This window comes from Euphorbia lathyris, chromosome 4 (genome assembly GCF_963576675.1).
Source record: "Euphorbia lathyris chromosome 4, ddEupLath1.1, whole genome shotgun sequence".
In the NCBI taxonomy this organism is placed as follows: domain Eukaryota; kingdom Viridiplantae; phylum Streptophyta; class Magnoliopsida; order Malpighiales; family Euphorbiaceae; genus Euphorbia; species Euphorbia lathyris.
The window spans coordinates 86,036,264-86,056,426 of record NC_088913.1 but is presented as its reverse complement, the minus strand read 5'-3'; the positions used below and the strand labels follow the sequence as shown (position 1 = coordinate 86,056,426).

The following is a 20,163-nucleotide window of genomic DNA, read 5'->3' as shown; positions in this document are numbered from 1 at the left end:
TAATAATAATAATAAAAAAAACACACGTTATTTTTAACGATCAGATCACGACTCACGTCTATATATCCGAATGAACGGTGGTGGACAGCTGCAGTCCGTGAAATTACTAAACTACCTAATCATCGCCAATTCAAAATCAGAAGAAGACAAAAAATTAATAGGGGTAAACAGGTCATCAAATCAGCTCGTCTAAAAAAGTGGGTAAATTACACCCATGACCACTGAACTTTACTAATTTTAACATTTATAGCCACTAAACTTCAATTCTTCACAATATAACCACTAAATTTAACACATTTTAATATTAATGGCTATTCAATTTTAATTAACTCTTCAAAATAATCCTTAATAACCTCAAAACGAATATATTCAAAAATTAAAGTTACTCAAAACGATATTTACTATGAAATAACATTTTTTATTTTCCAAAATCACATTTTTTGGAGTTTTCTTTCTCTCCTAACCAAACAACACCTAAATGACCTCAAACGAAAATTTTCAAGAATTAAAGTTCCTTAAAATATCATTAACTCTTCAAAAGTTTTATTATAAGACCGTAAATAATCGTTTTGAGGTGTTAAGTGGCCCCCAATATTAAAAATGTAAAATTTAGTGGACATATTATTAAGAATTGAAGTTCAATGGCCACAATGTTATATGTGTAAAGTTCAGTGGCCATGGGTGTAATTTACCCACAAAAAGTAGGAACGTTTCATTTCGCGCTTCATTCATCTCCTATTTCACCACCACGCTTCACTGCACTCTCTGCTATAGTCTTTCCCTCTGGTTGCTAAACCTGACCTCTGCCATATTCTTCCTATTCATATATCTTCTATACTTGTCTTCTTCATTAAACATTTAGGGTTTCGACATCTGATTTTAAGGTAAATGTTAACGTTGATGCTGCTGTACTGTTTTCTGCTCTTGTTTCTCTACTAAAGCCCTAACGTGCTCTTTCATTTTCTCGAGAAACTGACACACTGGATTCTCCGTCCTTTTCTTTTCTGTTGTAGCGTTGAAGAGTGAAGATCATCATCGGAGTTCAGAATTGAGGTACTTTGTTTGATGATTAAAATTTTAGGAAGGTTACTGCATTCTCATTTCCTTGCAGAAATAATTTTGTTCTTAGTAATATCAGAGAATTTTCCATTTTCCATTTGCCTGCTTTGTTTTGTTTTTTTTTTCTCCAACAAAAATGGCGAAATGTATATTGTGATGCGAGAGTTAAGCAGAAGTTGTGCCATTAGTATTGTTATTTTCTTGTTTGTTTCGCCGGAGGATAAAGGAACTCATCTCGTTTCCATACTCGAGTTGTATTGGAAGACTCGCTTTGTCGGTAGGCGGCGAGTCGGCATTGGCCTTTGATGCTGGCGTTTTCTTTCTGATTTTGAAAGAAATTGTTAGGATCAAAGATGACTAACTAGTGTCGTCGACCGAGACGAGATCACTTTTCGGTCTCCCTTGCAACAAGTTCCGAGTCTTCCGATACAACTCGATTCTGGAAACGAAATGAGTGTCTTTATCCTCCGATGAAAAGTTCTGGCTAAACAAGCAAGAAAACAACACTGTTAATGGCACAAAACTTTTGGTAATTTAGAAGTAGCTCGATAACCGCTTCCAAAATCATAGATTGCGTTTTTTTTTTTTTTTTTTTTTGCCAAATGTTTCCTGTAAAAATTTGTTGTCTAAGCTGATGCTTGATACTTGTTTTTGATAGCGATGATGGTGTAAATTGAATTGAGTCTTTTGGTTGTAGAATTTATGCTGTTGGTGCAATACTTTTTGTTTTATGCTTCTATAATACTCGTTGCATTGTTTTGATTTTTATGGTTGCTGTTTTTCCCCTTTTTTATTTGGTTTTACTACCAAAAGTATTTCTTTATCTTATCTGTATATTTTTCTGATTTAGTTTAGAATTTTTATGCTTCTATAATATTTTTTTGATAATTTAATTTAACTAGTGAATTTTGTGGTATATTGACTTTAGTAGATTAAGCACATACTAGGTTCCTTTTGAATACATTTTTTTTATTTGTATTTCGATTAATGCTTCATGATTTTTCTACAACTTATATCCTGGTTGAAAATTTGAAAATGTTCAATCGCCTAGTAATATAACAATATCACCTCTTATCATGTTGTTTTTTCTGGTTTGGAGTTGGATACTAACATTCATTTGCAAACATTACATTCATTACTGCTTGAATAAGCAAAGCTAATTTCCGACTTTCCAGATTGACAGAATGGGTGCTGGTAGGAAGAAGGAAACCGTTCATGCCGCAGATAAGTATTTGCCTCCATTGGGAGCAAATAGCATCGACACAGCAAGGAACTTAGCGCCAAACGATCTAGCTGCTGTAATTTTTGGGTGCAAGCACAATACTATTGAAGAATGTTTTGCTAATGAGCTGTTTGGTTAGTCGGTTATCTTTAGTTAATTTCACATGAAAGAGTATTTCTCTTGTGTTTATGTTTCTGCATAATCCCAATTTTATACATGAGAATACCATTGGAATTCATGTGCAGGTTTACCTTATGCACATCATGTGTACGTCCGGAATATCAAACCTGGTTTACCACTTTTTCTGTTCAACTACAGTGATAGGAAGCTTCATGGCATATTTGAAGCTGTTTGTCCTGGAAGATTGAATATCAATCCACACGCTTGGACTGAAGATGGATCAGATTCCTCTCATTACCCTGCACAGGTATTCTGTTGATCTTTTCTATCCATAGTCAACAGATTGAAAACTGAAATATGGGATTGTTTCAGGTTAAGTTCCGTATCCGAACCCATTGTCAGCCATTAAGGGAAGATCAATTTGGTTCTATAATTGCTAAAAATTATTATGCATCGAGGCTATTTTGGTTTGAATTGGACAAGAATCAAGCTAACAAATTGATATCGTTGTTTTCTTCTTCACCAATGACCCTGAAAGAGATTAATCACCACAGGACTTTATTTGGCTCAAATGTCAGGTAAGAATGTTGACTATTTTTTATTTTAATCCAATCTAATAGACTCGGAACAAGGATCCTCCCTGATTTATCCTCATTTTAACAGAGGAAAGCAGCAGTTGCAATGTCAGATTCATGACAATGAGGAGAAACAAAAGAAAGAAGTTGTATATGCAAACACTAGTTCGGGGATTTCTTATTCATCTGTTGTGAGAAACAAGAATTCATCTGTTGCTTGTAAGGATCAATCTTATGTCAAAATGGGCACTTATGAACATAAACCTGACAAAGCATGGAGTCTCCTTGGAGATTCAAATGTTAGTGATTCTTCCTGTCCTACCATCGCTGTTGTTGGTACTTCTCAGAAAACATGGAGTGGCTTGTTTGATAAGGAAACTGTTCCTGATGCAAAAAGCAGAACTGAAGATTCTAAGATCCCGACTTCAGAATTGACTGACTCCTATTGGGATCAACCTAACTCGCAATGGGAGCCTTCACCTTATAACCATGTTTCAGAAGCTCCCATTGGGGACGATTGTGGAAATTGCGGAGCTGTAGTTGTTGGGGATACAAGACTGGAAGCTGACGATTTTGGCTTGCCTCAAGAACAAAACAAGAGGCCATGGAGCTCATCATGTGGTTCTCCTTCATGGGATGATTCGTGGGATGAAGAAAAACAGCCAGCAGAAGTTCATAAAAATGAGTTAGATTGTGAATACTCCTTGTATGCATCCATGGCAAATATGGTTTTATTAGAGAATGGTCTGGAGGAAGTTGCTGATGATGTAAAGTCAAGAGGAACAACAGTTTCTGATGTTGAGCCTCCTGAATTTCGTTCTATGCTATCAAAGGTAAACGAGGCTATAAACTAATTTGGGGGGAGTGAAGAAAAAACTATGTGGTTCCCTGGATATGCAACTAGAGGATTGAATATATTGTTGTTTATTTTGTTAACGTAAAGAAAATCGCTCAAAAGGCCATTTTAATTTGCTAATGTAGCAATTGACACGTAATTAAGTCTTTGTGCCATACCATGAAGTTAACATGGCACACCGTCAAAGCAACATATTATGTTAGCAAAAGTTAAGACAGTTTGTGAATTTTTCTAAATTTGCCAATCTTTGTTACAAAAATAAAAATAAAAATAAAATCCTAGGCTTGAAAATGCCAGAACCACCATTTTTTTTATGTACTTCCAACTATTTTTGGTCTATTAACTTTGAAAATATTTGCTTAATCTAATTGCATTTATTTTGTTACATGTTTTTCAAGTTGTTGTTGGAAGTTCAAGAGTTGAAGGAATCACAATCCATGCAAAGTCAAAAAATCAGTTTGCTGGAGCAGGAGCTGGTATGTGTCCTTGTCAGTTATCTTTTCTGTATGTCACAATAAAAATTATATATCCTTCACATTCTGATATATTATAAGGTGGAGTTTGCAATGCCGACGTTCGATGATGGTAATGCTTGCACAAATATGGGCGCATGATATTGCATTACTTGGGCTTTCTTAAATTGAACATCTATTTATACATCCTTTTTGCCAATTTGCAGTGTTCCTTCATCTTTATGTCTTGTGTTATTTCATTTTATTCTTGGGCGGCTCCAGTATTATAGAGACCCTAAGAGGCCTTATGCTTCATTTTTTTATAAATCTAAAATTTAATTTAATTAATTCTTAACTGTACCAAAGTCGATGGAGATGTTGCTCATAGGATTAAATCTGGTTGGTCGAAGTGGAAGAGTGCTACGGGTTTCCTTTGTGACCCCGGTATGCCTAATAGATTGAAGGGAAAATTCTACCGTATGACAATTAGACCTGCATTGTTATACGGTAAAGAGTGTTGGGCAGTGAAACACTGTCACATCCATAAGATGTCGGTGGCGGAGATGTGTATGTTGAGATGGATGTATGGTCATATGAGAAAGGATCGGGTGAGTAATGAAATAATTAGGACAAAAGTAGGGGTTACATCTATTGAGAATAAAATGAGGGAAAACCGACTAAGGTGGTTTGGCCATGTAAGACGAAGAGCGCTTGATGCGCCGGTTAAGAGGACTGAAGAGTGGCAAAGAGATGTAATGGTGAGGGGTAGGGGAAGACCTAAGCAAACTTGGAAGAGGGTGATCGAGAGTGATATGAGTTTATTGGGGATTGGGGAAAATGTGGTAGTGGATAGGACGGAGTGGAGGGAGAGAATTTATGTCGCTGACACGACTTGATTTGATTTCACGGTTTTATGTGATGGTTCATGTTAGCCGGCCCCGAAATGGCTTTATTGTTGTTGTTATTGTTGTTGTTGTTGACTATACCAAGAAGAACCAAATAAAGATCAAACTTCAAGGGAAATTTGTAGAGAACAAAGCAGTTATATTATTATAGAAAATGGTTCAAATTTAGCCGTGTGGCTATTAAAGAAAGATGAGTTCTAGGGAATCTTAAGTCTAATGTCTGGTAACAGTTCAAATTCAAGCCTCCTTAATGAAAGATGAGTTTTTTTATGTGCAATTTCATGTTCAAGACTACCCTCCAACCTCTAGGGTTCTACCCACACAATAAGGATTGAAATTGCACTTCTTTTGTTAATTAATGAAAAAAACTAATCTTCCGTTCATATGGTTATCTATCGTTAATGACATATGAAATTGCACTGTTTGGTAAATGATACGCTCAAAATCATATTATTTTGTATATAGAGGCTAAATTTGCTCTCCCCCAATAACCATATGACTAATTTTGTAACTTATCCCTATTATTGTTGAAAGAGAAGTTGTGAAATAAATTTTGGAGGGCTCCTATTGTGCTATTGTTGTTGTTAAGAGGCGGTGATTGAAAAAAAAAGTGTGTTACTGTTGTGGACTGCACATTATATTTTAGGAAGATGTATTCTTGTTTTTTTTATATATGATTACTATTAAATTCAGATGCTGAATAATCATTAATTTTGGATAATATTCAGATCACATCAAGACATGAAATTCAGGAATTGAAAGATACACAAAAGATGTTAAAATCGAGCAATCTAAACTTGGGGGACTTGATTTTTATAGCTGGAGGATTTGATGGTTCCGCATGGTTTTCAAGTTTGGATTCCTATTCTCCTTTTGAAGACCTAAGGAAACCCCTTGCTTCAATGAGTTCTTCGCGTGCACATGCTTCGGCAGTAAATTTAAATGGTCAACTTTATGTGCTTGGTGGCATGCAGGGTCATTGCTTGTATGACAAAGGTACTATTAGTTATTTATTAAAGTACTATTTAGCCCCTAAAAGGGCGGCCCGGTGCACTACACATCCCCGCTAAGTGAGGGTCCGGGGAGGGGTCCCACCACAAGGGTGTATTGGGGCAAGCCTTCCCCAGCCAATTTTTTTTTTTTTGGCAAGAGGCCGCTCCTAAGACTCAAACCTGTGACCTCTCGGTCACACGACAACAACGTTTACCGTTGCGCCAAGGCTCACCCTCTTACTATTTAGCCCCTAACCTATAAAAAATGGTTGCATTTTCTCTTTGACTTATTGTTTTGTGACATTGGCTCCTTACCTATAAAAAATGATTGTGTTTGCTCCATTACCCATTATTTTGTGACATTGATCCCTTGACGTATAACAATCAATTACATTTGATCAAATTTAGACAAAAATTAACGCGTATATAATAAGACACATTAAATGTTTGCGTTTGATGATTGCTAATCGCAACACAACTTTTATAATATTTTGTCAATATGGTAGGTTGCCTCAATTTTCATATAATATTTCACACCCAAAAACCACTTGTTTCTCCGTTTCCACAACCTTGGAGAACATAAGTTCTTCTCCATCCGATTAATAATCATCTCAAGTGCGATTTAACAAGAATCCTTACATACTTGCTAATTTGCATCTAAATTGGACCAAATGTGATTGATTGTTACAAGTCATAGACCAAATGTCATTAATTCCTAGATGTTAGGGGGTCAATGTCACAAAATAATATGTCAGGGTACATAAACATTTTTAATAGCTCAGTGACCAAAAAATATTTAAGCCTTATCTCTTTAGCCCCTAACTTTTTTCAATTATTGTTTTCAGTCATGTGCAATAATTTTGTCACTTGTGCTGCATTTCCCTGTTTGTGCAGTTGAATCATACAATCCTACCAGTAATAAGTGGGTTTCTCATCCTCCATTAAATCAAAAGAAAGGGCATACGGCTAGTGTTTCATTGGAGAACAAAATATATTCTATTGGAGGTGGAAGTGAAGTTGATCATTATGCCGAAGTGGAAATGTTGGATGTAAATGCTGAAAGGTGGATCCCTGTTCGGTCAATGCTTGAGAAGGTAGCTTTCGGAATAATTTTATTATTGCTTTGTGCTAGACATGGTCTTCACTCACACGAGGGTTGTTTATTGTCTATCACTTGTCTAGTTAGTCGTACCTTCTTGCAAAAGATGTGAAAGAAATCATATTAAATTCCGATAGTTGGTAACATAAGAGACCTAAACTTGAGAACCGCACATTTGAACTTTGCGCTCTAATATAACCACCACTTTTAATCTTGGACCCTTAAACTGTAAACACTAATGTTCACCACTGCACTAACATTTCAATTATGATTATTATTAATCATTTAAGAAACCAATTAAGGTTCTCGCTTGAGTGGTTAAGGGCTTCAAGTCGCTTAAGCTAGATATCGAGCTCGAGTATTAGGGTACGCAAAAAGCTTTAATTGGGAGAGGATCCACCTAAAGGGTGCAAGACGATCCTCGAACCGAAAAATTGTATTTCTTAATTTGTGTGAAAAACTCTAGAATGACTTGTATAATGGGACGGAGGGAGTATAATTTAAGTTGAATTTATTTAGTTTTAAAAGTATATCTCTTTTTTAATTTTTCATATTAAATTTATTAATTTGATATCTCAGAATATCATAATATTAAAGAATTATTATTTATAGTATAACTTTTATTAATATTGTTAATATTGTACTATGTTATAAGGTTAAATGTGAATAGAAATATAGTTTTCACGTGATTTTTTGAACACTGGTTGAATCCGGTTGACTGTCTGTCTTTTCCTGTTCTTTGATCTGTCCGATTTTGACAACCATGGTTCTAAACAACTTGGACTTTTCCATTTTGAGGTCGTCATTGGTCATTTTGACTTTTGACCTGATCAACTATAAAAGGGGTCATTTTTCAGTGAAGTGCAAAGCTTAAGAGTTCTAATAGGCGTTTGTTTTGAGTAAAAGATGAGATTTCATTCATTTTGTTGGTATTTGTTTGTTCTATTAAATATTAATACAATAATCCCCTTTACTTCTTTTTAGTTTTGAGTTTACCCAAACTCTTTCTACTCAGTATCCAACCCCATTTCTATTCCATTTCTGTTCCTTACTACCTTGCATCTCTAGCATTCTCAATTTTTTTTACTTTAGTCCCTATTTGACTTTTTAATTTTTATTTTGGTCCTTGTAATCATATATTTTTACCTTTCTTATCCCTGGACTAATTTTACTTTTTTTCCTTCACTTTTAATAATTATTTTAAAATGATTATTTTCTTTTTAAACTATGATTTTTATGCATTTTCTTTCATTTTTTTTAAAGCTATGCATTTTCTTTCATTAATTTTCTTTCAATTTACTTTGTTTCATCACCCTTTGATTTTAATGGTAGAAGTAATTGATTTTAATACCTATAGTTACATGTAATTAATTATTAATGTAGAACATGTATGTAAAAATTGCTGTTAAGAAGAGTCCACACCTCAGGTTGATTGCTGTTAAGAAGAGTCTACAACTCAGGTTGATTCCCTCTTTTGAACCAAACATCTACAAAGGGAATGAGGGGTACATCATTCCCTTTCTTAAACCGAAACAAGCAGGCGGGAATTCAGAGTCATTCCTTTCCTTTCTTTTTGTTTCCCTTTATGGATTTCTTTCCGTAACCCATGCGCGAACTAAACGCCCCCTTAATGTCTAGTTTTGAAGTTCAAAGGTCGTGACAAAAAGAAGGGCAAAGTTGAGGGGTCATGGTGTAATTTAGCTTTATCGATGCCACTGTGGACATAAGCCCAAAATTATGACAATATTCTATCATTTGATTTTTTTATCAGGTTCATCTTTCTTTGGATTTTTCATTTATTTTGTTGGTAAATTGATGCAAAACATATGATGCCTTAATGTAGAGTAACTCAATATTTAACAATATTCTGTCATTTGATATTTTATTGATTATATTATTTTTCTTCTCTGTCAGCGGTATGCTCCTGCTGCAGCAGAATTAGGTGGCGTAGTCTATGTTGTTGGAGGATACAATGCAATGGGTCTTTTAGAGTATGTCATCATTTATATTTTGTTACTTTCTCTTTTCTATTTATTGGGTGGATAAATGGATCAATGAACCTACCATCACCAAAGTTTAAAGCTTGTATGCTGGGGATCACTAAAGTTTGTTTTATGTCAATAAAATCACTGCCGCTGGATTCAATAGTCTTTAACATCATCAAACTGAGACGTGGTAAGTCATCTACATATGTGATGCCGTGTGGCAGCTACGTAGATAACAAGTAGCAGCCATGTGGAAGAAAAAGAAAGGAAAATTAATTATTTCACACATCCCCGCAACAATTATCCCATACAATCGTGAAAACCAGCAGTAGGATCTGCATCAGCTGCTTTGATAGCTTCTGACCTTGCGGCCGTCTTTTTGGGTTAAAAGATTAAGTTAAAGCCAGTGTGAGGGATTCTTTCCTTTTTTTGCTACATGGCATTTACTCGACTGCCATTTGGCAACACATTTGCAGACGGTGGTGATGTGGTGAGTCAGATTTTTATTTGACTTTCCATGTCATTTTTCTGGTGGTCTTCTAACACCAGGTCCAGCATGGTGATTTTATTAATACAAAACTTAAACTTTGGTGAATTTATTGACACAACAAACTTTAGTGATCGCTGGCAAACAAACCTTAAACTTTAGTGACTGTGGATGCATTTGAACCTTGGATAAATGCTTGCTGTTAATTGTAAGAGTTCAATCTTGCTCTTTTGCTTTGAATGCATATATCTGGAAACCGGTCTTTAGATTGTCTGTTTTGCCCATGTATACACATAGGAGCTATATGCTAGTACATGATATGGACATTGAATTGATAGACATCTCTTGCACGAGTTTGATCAAGAACGCTGTAAATTCAATTATCATATAGATTTGAGTTGTAATGTTCTGTCAGAATCTAGTGCTGTGAAGGCCTTTTTACTTAAGTTAGTAAATTGGCTTATGTAGATCTTTGAAATGAAATCTTTTTTGGTTACATGAAATGGATTCTTTATGAACATATGCTGCACCAAATGTTGGAGTTCAAGTTCATCTATAGAAACTCTTTTCAAATTAAAGATCATTTGAAAAATTCGAAACAGTGCAAAAAATCTATTTCCATGTTTGGAGGTTCATAGATTCTTAGAATCCAATTATTTTAAGCTATGAAATGAGTAATAAAAAAAAGAAACTTCTTGACGAGCAAGATTCGTCAGGAATTCAAACAATTAAGAGTCAAAACCCTAAATTCAGAAACCCTGAAAGTCCTATGCTTCAGAGAAGCTTCTTTGAGCTTCTGTTTGATCCAGTGTGTTTTTATCAGAACGCCGATTGGATTTTGTTTTTCCTATTGCATTATATGCTTATTTAGACTTCTGAAAAATCAGACTTTTCGTCTTTCAAGTTTTGCTATATAAAATATGCTGAAAACAGAATGAGACTAGTTGCTGCTCTTTCTTTTTTGCTCCAAATTGTCTAACTGAAGTATCTTTTCTTAATATGTCAGCTCTGTTGAGAGATATGATCCTCGAGAACCTGCGTGGGCAAAACTTGCGAATATGACCTCAAGAAGGGGATTTCACTCTGTGGTTGTTCTGAATGATAAATTGTATGGCGTTCTATCAGTTTCAATGATAAACTTGTAACCAATGCTGCACTGTATCTTTACAAAATGACGGTATACATGATTGTGTAGGTATGCATTGGGGGGCTTTGATGGACAGAAGATGCTCTCATCGGTAGAGATATTCGACCCTCGTCTTGGTTTTTGGATTTCTGAGCGATCCATGAGAACGGGTAGAGGATATTTTGGTGCTTTTGTGATTCGAGATGCAATTTACGCTATGGGCGGCCTGAGTGGAACCCCGGAACTGAGTGAAGAACTGGGAGTAATCGATACGGTATGCGACTGATCCAAAGATGTATATGCATCATTTTACTTATTTTCTTTCTTGTTTGGACTTCTTCAAGAGCATCTAATTCAGTTAAAAGAAATTTTTGTCGATGCGGTACAGGTTGAGTGTTACAAAGAAGCCTGTGGTTGGCAGTTAACTGATCTCAAAGGGGTTGGGAAAAGATCTTTCTTTGCTGGTGCTGTGCTGTAGTTCAATGGCTGATGATAAAAAGATCTTTCTGGAGATTGTGATCGGTATGATTCATAGGCTTGTTGAACTTTTTCGGGTAATAACAATATAATTGATTTTAGGGTTGGAAGTTGTAGATAAAAATCGACGTTGAGCTTGTGAGAAAATATGTTAGGCTCAATTTTCAGGAGGGAGTGAAGAGCCTTAATTGTGACGAGATACTGAACGATTTTAGATAAAAAGAAAAATAAAACTTCTGACCTAATGAATGGCTGTGACTACATAAATCTTGCATGGGGTTTGTTGGATAAATGTGATGTTACAGGTTTGAGGTTCGATTCCTTACTCCGTCAAAATTTAGTCCTCATTGGTAGGTAATATGTAAATTTCAATATGACTTGAGTCTGAATATGAACTTTTTTAGGTTTGGTTCGAAAACTCGTGAACAATCTCGATTATTTTTTAATTACTTTATATATTTCATTAAATTTTTATTTTATATATATACTTTTCATTGAGGGCGAGCCTTGGCGCAACGGTAAAACGTTGTTGCCGTGTGATCAGAGGTCACGGGTTCGAGTCTTAGGAGCGGCCTCTTGCCAATTAAATTGGCAAGGGAAGGCTTGCCCCCAATACACCCTTGTGGTGGGACCCCTTCCCGGACCCTCGCTCAGCGGGGACGCGTAATGCGACCGGGCCGCCTTTATATATACTTTTCATTGATTATTGATAGTTTTTATCACAATTCACAACTCACATAAGCTTTAACCTAAAAAATGATACAAAACAAGTTTTAGCCTTTGGGGTTTTAGCTAGAAACTTATGCTTTGATAAAAAAGCAAAATACATTACAAACTTAAATATATATTTTAATGTTTTAATTTTTTTTTTGTCAATTTGCGTTCTCCGACCACGAGTAGAATCTACTATTAAAACCTTTTTTTCTCTCAAACCCTTGATTGATAGACAAATTCTAAAAAGACTGACTTTAAAAATTACTCAAAATACAAGGTCTGACTTTGCAGATTAACTAAACCACAAGTCTTGTTTGATTGAAAAATTGACTCACATATTATTTAATTTGAAATTTCACAAAACACAAAACTTTTGTTTGTAAACTTTTAAATCAAGGGTACTGCTTTTATAAATTGACCAAATACAAAGTTTATTTTTGTACTTTTTTCTTCTTAAAATGACAATGTAAAAGAGGCGTAATATCTCTTAATCAACATGGAAGAAGCTAGAAAGCGGTGGCGAATACATGATTACTCGGTTGGGAGGCCGCTTTTACATATGTGTTATAAAACATGTAAAAAAATTTGGATTTAGGGAGAAAAAATTAAAAAATTTGATTTCAAATGGTCTATCAGGATAAAAAAAAATTAATAATTTGGATTTAAGGCCTAAGAGGCAAAAAAAAAAAATTAGAAATTTGGATTTACAAAGGTCTAGCAGGCCAAAAAAATTAGAAATTTATATTTATAAAGGCCTAACAGGTCAAAAAAAAATTAGAAATTTTAATTTAGAGATCCCTAACTGACCTAAAAAAATAAGAAATTTGGATTTAGGGAATATCTATTAGGTCTAAAATATTGAAATTTTGGACAAAAACACGTAATGAAATATATTTTTTTTATTAGTTTAATGCTAGTTTCGAAAAAAATTTAAATAAATAAACACTTTCTAAAATAAATTGAGGTTGGAAGGAATTTAAGATCTTTTAAAAAAAACTAAGTGTTTATAACCATCTCATCTACATTTAAACAATGAAATATTATTACATAGAGTCTATATAGACTAATATTAGGGGGGCCGAAACTACTCATGACCATGGTGGTTCCGGTGGCCGGAGGCCTCGCTAGAAAGAATACTTAGCGACTAAAATAATGAACTTATTATGGTGCATAAATTCTCAATTTCCCATAAAACGTGTCTACTAATTAATTAGTTTATGAGTTATTGACGATAATAGCGTAAATTAAATTCAAATTTAGATTTTCTTAGAAAAATAAGGCTGGAATTTTATCCCGTTAACTCGTGACCAATTTTCTAATTTAACAGTTCAATCAACTAGTTCTACAAAACTAAAATTTGTTCATAAAAGCTTTCGAGTCGAGCTTTGGTCTGCTCAAACTCGGCTCGTTTACGAACTGAGCCAGTAAATCGTTCTCACAAGCAGTTCGTTTACAAACCGAACCGAATCGAGCCGAGCTTTTATCGAGCTGACTACCGAGCCGCTCATGAGCGACTCAGCTCATTTACAGCCCTATTAACAAGTTTTAAGTGAGCTTCAGCAATATTTTTTTTTTAGGGTTAAGGTGCAAAAATACCCCTAACGTTTTGAGTCAGGAGCAATTTTACTCCTAACGTCTAAAATGGTGCAATTTTACCCCTGACGTTAGAAGCCAAGAGCAATTTTACCTCTAACGTTGATAAATTGGGTCAATTTGAGAAATAATTCATCAAACTGTCTTCTCGGTCATTAATCTTATCATCTAAACTTCACACGTGTGTCATTTTATCAGTAACAAATCACAAACATATGTTGAGATGTGAAAATAAAATAAAGGGTTAAGGTGCAAAAATACCCCTAACGTTTTGGGTCAGGAGAAATTTTACCCCTAAGGTCTAAAATGGTGCAATTTTACCCCTAACGTCGGAAGTCAAGAGCAATTTTACCCCTAACGTTGATAAATTGGGTCAATTTGAGAAATAATTCATCAAACTGTCTTCTCGGTCATGAATCTTGTTATCTACACTTCATACGTGTGTCATTTTATCAGTAACAAATCACAAACATTCGCTGAGATGTGAAAAAAAAAATATATTGTCTTTTTGTACGGATTAGACAAAAAAATTCAAAAAATCCACCGAATTTATAATATTAATCTCAAATTCTATTATTAAATTATAAAAAACATGAAATCCTTTTTTTAGAACGAATTATTATGAAATTGGTGTAGAATAATGAACAAAAATATATTTGTTTTATAATAGTGTCTGAAATTGATTCAATTTACCAACGTTAGGGGTAAAATTGATCTTGACTTCCAACGTTAGGGGTAAAATTGCACCATTTTAGACGTTAGGGGTAAAATTGCTCCTAACCCAAAACGTTAGGGGTACTTTCGCACCTTAACCCTAAAATAAAATATACTGTCTTTTTGCACGAATTAGACAAAAAAATTCAAAAAATTCACCGAATTTATAAATATTAATCTCAAATTCTATTATTAAATTATAAAAAACATGAAATCCTTTTTTTAGAACGAATTGTGATGCAATTGGTGCAGAATAAAGAACAAAAATATCGGTGTTTTATAATAGTGTCTAAAATTGACCCAATTTATCAACGTTAGGGCTAAAATTGCTCTTGGCTTCCAACGTTAGGGGTAAAATTGCATCATTTTAGACGTTAGGGGTAAAATTACTCATGATTCAAAACGTTAGGGGTATTTTTGCACCTTAACCTTTTTTTTTTATGTATCTCCATATAAGTTTGTTTATCAAATCCACTTCAACTGGATTAACCCGACTGGTCCAGTCTAGTGTTATAACATTGTTCGTAATTGATCAGTATTTATTTTATAAATTAGAGTTTAGAGTTTATAAATTATGACCTAGAGTTTATATTTTAGGATATAGAATTTAGAATTAGAATATATGATTTATATTTTAGGGTCTAGGGTTTACTCCTTCTATTCTATATTATTTGTAGAGAAAAAATTTCTTGTTTAATATTATTTGCGAGTTTAAGTTTTTAATATAAAATTTTCCTATTTTACTTTTATTAATGAGTTTAGTATTAATTATTATTTTTTATCATTTTAAGTTTTCAAGGTATAAAAACTGATATCTAATGTCAGGAGAGAGTTTAAATTCTAATCAGTCCTAATAACTGAGCGTCTCTCCTCCTGGAGTGTTTCTTGTCTTCTTACGTAAGAAGTCTCTCGTTGAACCCTAAATCCTTCCATTCATCACCACATCCCTGCAAATTCAATCGCTGATGATCATAACTCAGTCCCTCTAACCCAAGAACTACTGCCACCGGCCCTCCCCTGCAGACTCAAAACACCTGATATCTTCGGCCTCAATCCAACCCTACGAATACAAGGCAGATCTTTCAACCGACTCCGCAAGAACTGATCATCACGCAATTCACCCTATCTCTCAACACTGGATCGTATAAAACCATATAAAACCCTACTGCTATCTAATCCCTCAACTGATAAAACTCAGGTGCGATTACCCTATCTGCTCCAGTCTGTTCTTGCGCACATTCAAGAATGGAAAAGAACAAAGGACGTGCGGAGGAATACGCCCAGCTCTGTCTTGATAGCAACGAAGATGGACTGGAACTATCCGACGATTTGCTTCATCTAAATATCAACAGCCAACACTTCTTTATAGTCGGCCAATTCCTCGCGATAAAAGCGACACACTTCGAATCAATGAAAACCACCTTAGCGGCCATCTGGCAGCCAGTGAGAGGCGTTACCATCACAGAAACTGACATGGAAGGGAGATATCTTTTTCAGTTCTACCATGAATTAGACATGAAACGTATCCTGAACGACGGCCCCTGGACCTTTAATCAGAACCTATTGATCGTCAAACAGTTAGAAGCGTCAGAGCAACCGTTGCATCCTACTCTTACGGACCTAATCATATGGATACAGATATCTGATCTCCCGGTTGGTTTTCAAACAGAGTCAGTCTGTAGAGCAATTGGAAATCAAGTTGGTAACTATGTTGAATCTGATCCCAAGAACTTCACTGGACTCCGACGGAGCTATTTACGAGTTAAGATCACTATTGATGTCAGGAAACCAGTCAAGATCGGCCAAAAGATTAAAAGAAGCGGAGGAGATTGGCCATGGGTGAACATACGATACGAAAGACTACCCCAATTGTGCTTTTTCTGTGGGATTATTGGCCACACGGATAAGTTCTGTCCACAACTATTTGAATGCAAGGAAGTCACTAGTGAACGGAAATTTGGGAGTTGGCTTCGGGCTTCACTGAGGAAAACGGGCATTCAACGAGGTAAGGAATGGCTACGGAACCCTTCGGAAGAATCTGATACTGCTCGTTTCGAAATCCAGTCGCCCAACCCACCCAACAACCATGATATCAGCAATATAGGATCAGCAAGCACAAAAGGGAACCTGAATACAGATGTATCACACAATACTATTCCACAAGGGGCTATTAATACATAGAATCAGGTGCTTAACTCAGCAGCTGAAGGGATTATTGTTGTACCAAAACGCCAGCGAACTAACTCAGATCTGATGGACTGTGAACAAAGTTGTACCGGACAACAGGAAAACGGGAATGAGGCGAGACCTGGAGCCCAGGTCCGCCCGGAAGCATGAGTTTTCTTAGCTGGAACTGTCGGGGGTTGGGCAATCCCCGAACAGTTAATGTCTTACGGGACCTTGTTCTTGCCCATAGGCCGTTGATCATCTTCCTCATGGAAACCATGATCAAAGAGGCAAAAGTCACAAAAGTTTGTCAGAAGTTAGGTTTCTCAAAGCAGTACGTCGTTAACGGCACTGGTCACTGGGGCGGTCTTGCTCTCATGTGGAAGGACAGTGTCACGTCCGTGTTTAAAATTTTTCGATATAAATTCTGGAGTATTAATTAATTACAATTTTAAATACACTATTGGATCTAATTTAATATTTTTAGGTATAAATAAAAAAGTTTTGGATCAATTTTAAAAAAAATTATAAAGTAAGAGGACTAAAATCAAGAGTTTTCAATTAACATAAATATACGTAAGATTTTTTATTTTAGGTAATTTATTGTAAGCTTACTTGAATAATAATAATTACTATTATTATTATATAATTAATAAACAAAGAATCAATAAATCAAGAATAAAATTGATATGAAAGGAAGATATCTATTTGGAGGACATGTGTAATGAAATTGTCCACTTTAAATGACATGTGTAATGGTGGTAATTAAATTATGTTTTTAATATGACATTTGTCAATCATTTACAAATATGTGTCTATTTCTTTACCTTGTACACCAACAAGTGGAGCTTTTTAGTTTTAGGTATCAACAAGTGGAATTTGTTTTTAATTTCATCATAAATTGAATAATTGCTTTTTATTAAAAATAAACTAATTGACACATAGATGGTTAAAAATTAATTAATAATAAATGTTGTAATGATAGTTGAACATGTGTATTCAACGTGTCATGCTTATGGTCTACAAGAAATAAATGTGTCAACCATATAGGCCAATTATATACATTATTGACATGAATATATAAGCTAATTAAGGAGTACATGAACTAAAGGGAGGAAAAAAATAGATAAAAAAAAAGGAATTCAAGAGTAAGAGAGAGGAAGCCATTATTATTTGGGAAGATACCACCTAAATCCTAATTTTTCACACATAGCATATCTCAAAGATAAGAAATTTTGATGGAGACTATTATCTCGTCGAGGACGAGATTAATTCTTGTCAATATGAAGTATTACGGTCAGCTTTAGAATTTTGATTGGAGCAAGGGACTTCATGTGATCGGAATATAGGTGCAACACGTGGTGCGTTACCCAGTCTTTAATAGATATCGATATGAGGTAATATTATTTTCTCTATAGTAAAGTTCTAGTTAGATACTAAATTGTCAGTGTCAATTTTACATATTGATAATTGAATATAAAATAAGTATTAAGAAGAGTCATAGCCCTGTCACGAGTCTAACAGTATTTTTGATACGAAACTAACTATATCGGTTAAGGTTATACGTTAATATTTTGGTAACATACAATAATAGTCCGATAAAAGTTTGAATTAAAATTTAGTTTTAAGTTATTTATAATTAAGTGACTTTAAATTATCGAGTTAAAATGCCTTATAAATTAGAAGGATTAATACCGATATTTGTTAAAATTTCATATAAAAGTTGGTGGAATAATTTGAATATAAAATTAGTAGAATAATTTGAATATAAAATTAGGACGAATATACTTTTAGTAGTTAACGAGTCTAATAGTAATTCGGTTCAGAATTTTTGTTCGGTGATTGAAAGTAGTCCGAAAAGAATATTTACTTTTAACGATATTAAATTTTATCGATACAATATTTTGAGCTATTTAATTCTTGTAGTTCGATTAAATTATGAATCGATGATTTTATACGAATTTTTAACAATTTTAGTTATATTAAAAGATTATTTGATTTCAATGATTGTGATTATTTTTGCGAAAATAGTCAATTGATGCCAAATGGTTTTACGGTTATGGAATTAATTGGAAGTTTGACTGTGAAAAGAGATTTGAGCATATTGTGATTTATGATTTTATATATATATCCATCTAGAGTAAACCGGACGTGTGGTTTTGATATTTGAAGACCATGTTCAGTGAGGGACATGGCCTGTGTACACAGTGTAAAGACCTAGTCGGGTATTGGCAGCGAAGTGTGGGGTAAGACCAATACGGGATTAGGCAAGGTTAAAGAGACGTCTCGACTATGTGATATGTGTGGTTATGGATTGATACATAAGGGGAGAAACTCTAGAATGGATATAAGATTTTATGTTTTCGGTTATGAGTTGATTTTGATATAAGGTTTTACGTTTGATTAATTACGAGTTTGATTGATTACGAGTTTGATTAATTACGTATCTGGTTTGATAAAGCGTTTATTTGATTACGGATTCGGTTTGATAAAACATTTGATTGATTACGAGTTGGTTTGATTTAACGTTTGATTAATTACGAGTTGGTTTGATAAAACGTTTGATTAATTACGAGTTGATTTGATAAAATGCTGATATAAAGATATCGATATTTATTTGTGATTTGATTTGATTTGGTAACGTGATTTTTTTAAGTTTAAAGTTTCATATTTTTGAATCGATAAGTATTCGCATATATATATTAAATAAATAATAAATACATTTTAGACGGTCCGAATAAGCGTTTTTTGGTCTATTCCGAAATTAAGTTAAGTTATTAGGAAATTAAATTAAGTTTTTAACGGGTTAAAAACTGACGAGTCGAAATCGTAGATCGGGATACTAAATATATTGTGAATAGTAGTAGCGATAAAACGAAACTATATAGCAATAAAGTGAAGTCTATTAATTTCATCAACGTGTCAATAAATTGAGAGAACTACCTAAAATAGGTAGAACTACGTGGCTTTGATTCTCGACTAAAAGATTCAAAAGACGTTCGGGATACGTAGGAAACTCGATAGAATTATCGAGTCCAAGCCAAATAATTAAATAAATTTTTATCTATTAGAAAATTAAATTGAAAATTTTACGAGTTAAAAATTGATGAGTCAACTTCGTAGATAATTATATTGTTTTCTCTTCATACCCGATGCCATTTAGGGTCGGGTGTGACAGACAGTATTCATATTGACATTCAATCATCATCTCAGAATCACATTGACTCACTAGTCACTATTCCTGGCATAAATCAATGGAGACTCACGGGCTTCTATGGAGAATCATGGAACCTCCTTCGATCACTAGTCTCGAACAATCAGACACCATGGTGCTGCATAGGGGATTTTAATGATATCGTATCCATTAATGACAAAAGAGGAGGCTCCAACCGCCCTTATTGGCTTATTGACGGTTTCCAAAAGACTATTGAGGACTACGACTTAATCACAGTGCCAATGAAAGGGTACCAATTCACCTGGGAACGCGGAAGAGGTACCGATCGGTGGATTGAGGAAAAACTTGACCGAGCGGTTGTTAATCAAGAATGGAATGAGCTCTTTAACTCATCGGAACTGCTGAACCTCACTGCTGCTTGTTCTGACCACTCGACCCTGTTATTC

The 20,163-nt window shown here is 34.5% G+C and overlaps 1 protein-coding gene across 1 annotated transcript; it reads left to right on the top strand.

Moving 5' to 3' along the window:
* The first annotated feature begins 746 nt into the window (after positions 1 to 746).
* Positions 747 to 11,572, top strand: LOC136226961 (uncharacterized). Its single transcript, XM_066015672.1, has 13 exons — positions 747 to 884; positions 1,014 to 1,053; positions 2,235 to 2,415; positions 2,527 to 2,708; positions 2,774 to 2,979; positions 3,065 to 3,809; positions 4,231 to 4,308; positions 5,918 to 6,185; positions 7,076 to 7,275; positions 9,195 to 9,271; positions 10,759 to 10,860; positions 10,948 to 11,152; positions 11,267 to 11,572. The coding sequence occupies exons 3-13, from the start codon at positions 2,244 to 2,246 to the stop codon at positions 11,354 to 11,356; spliced, it is 2,325 nt and encodes a 774-aa protein (XP_065871744.1). The 5' UTR covers positions 747 to 884; positions 1,014 to 1,053; positions 2,235 to 2,243; the 3' UTR covers positions 11,357 to 11,572.
* Positions 11,573 to 20,163: the final 8,591 nt, after the last annotated feature.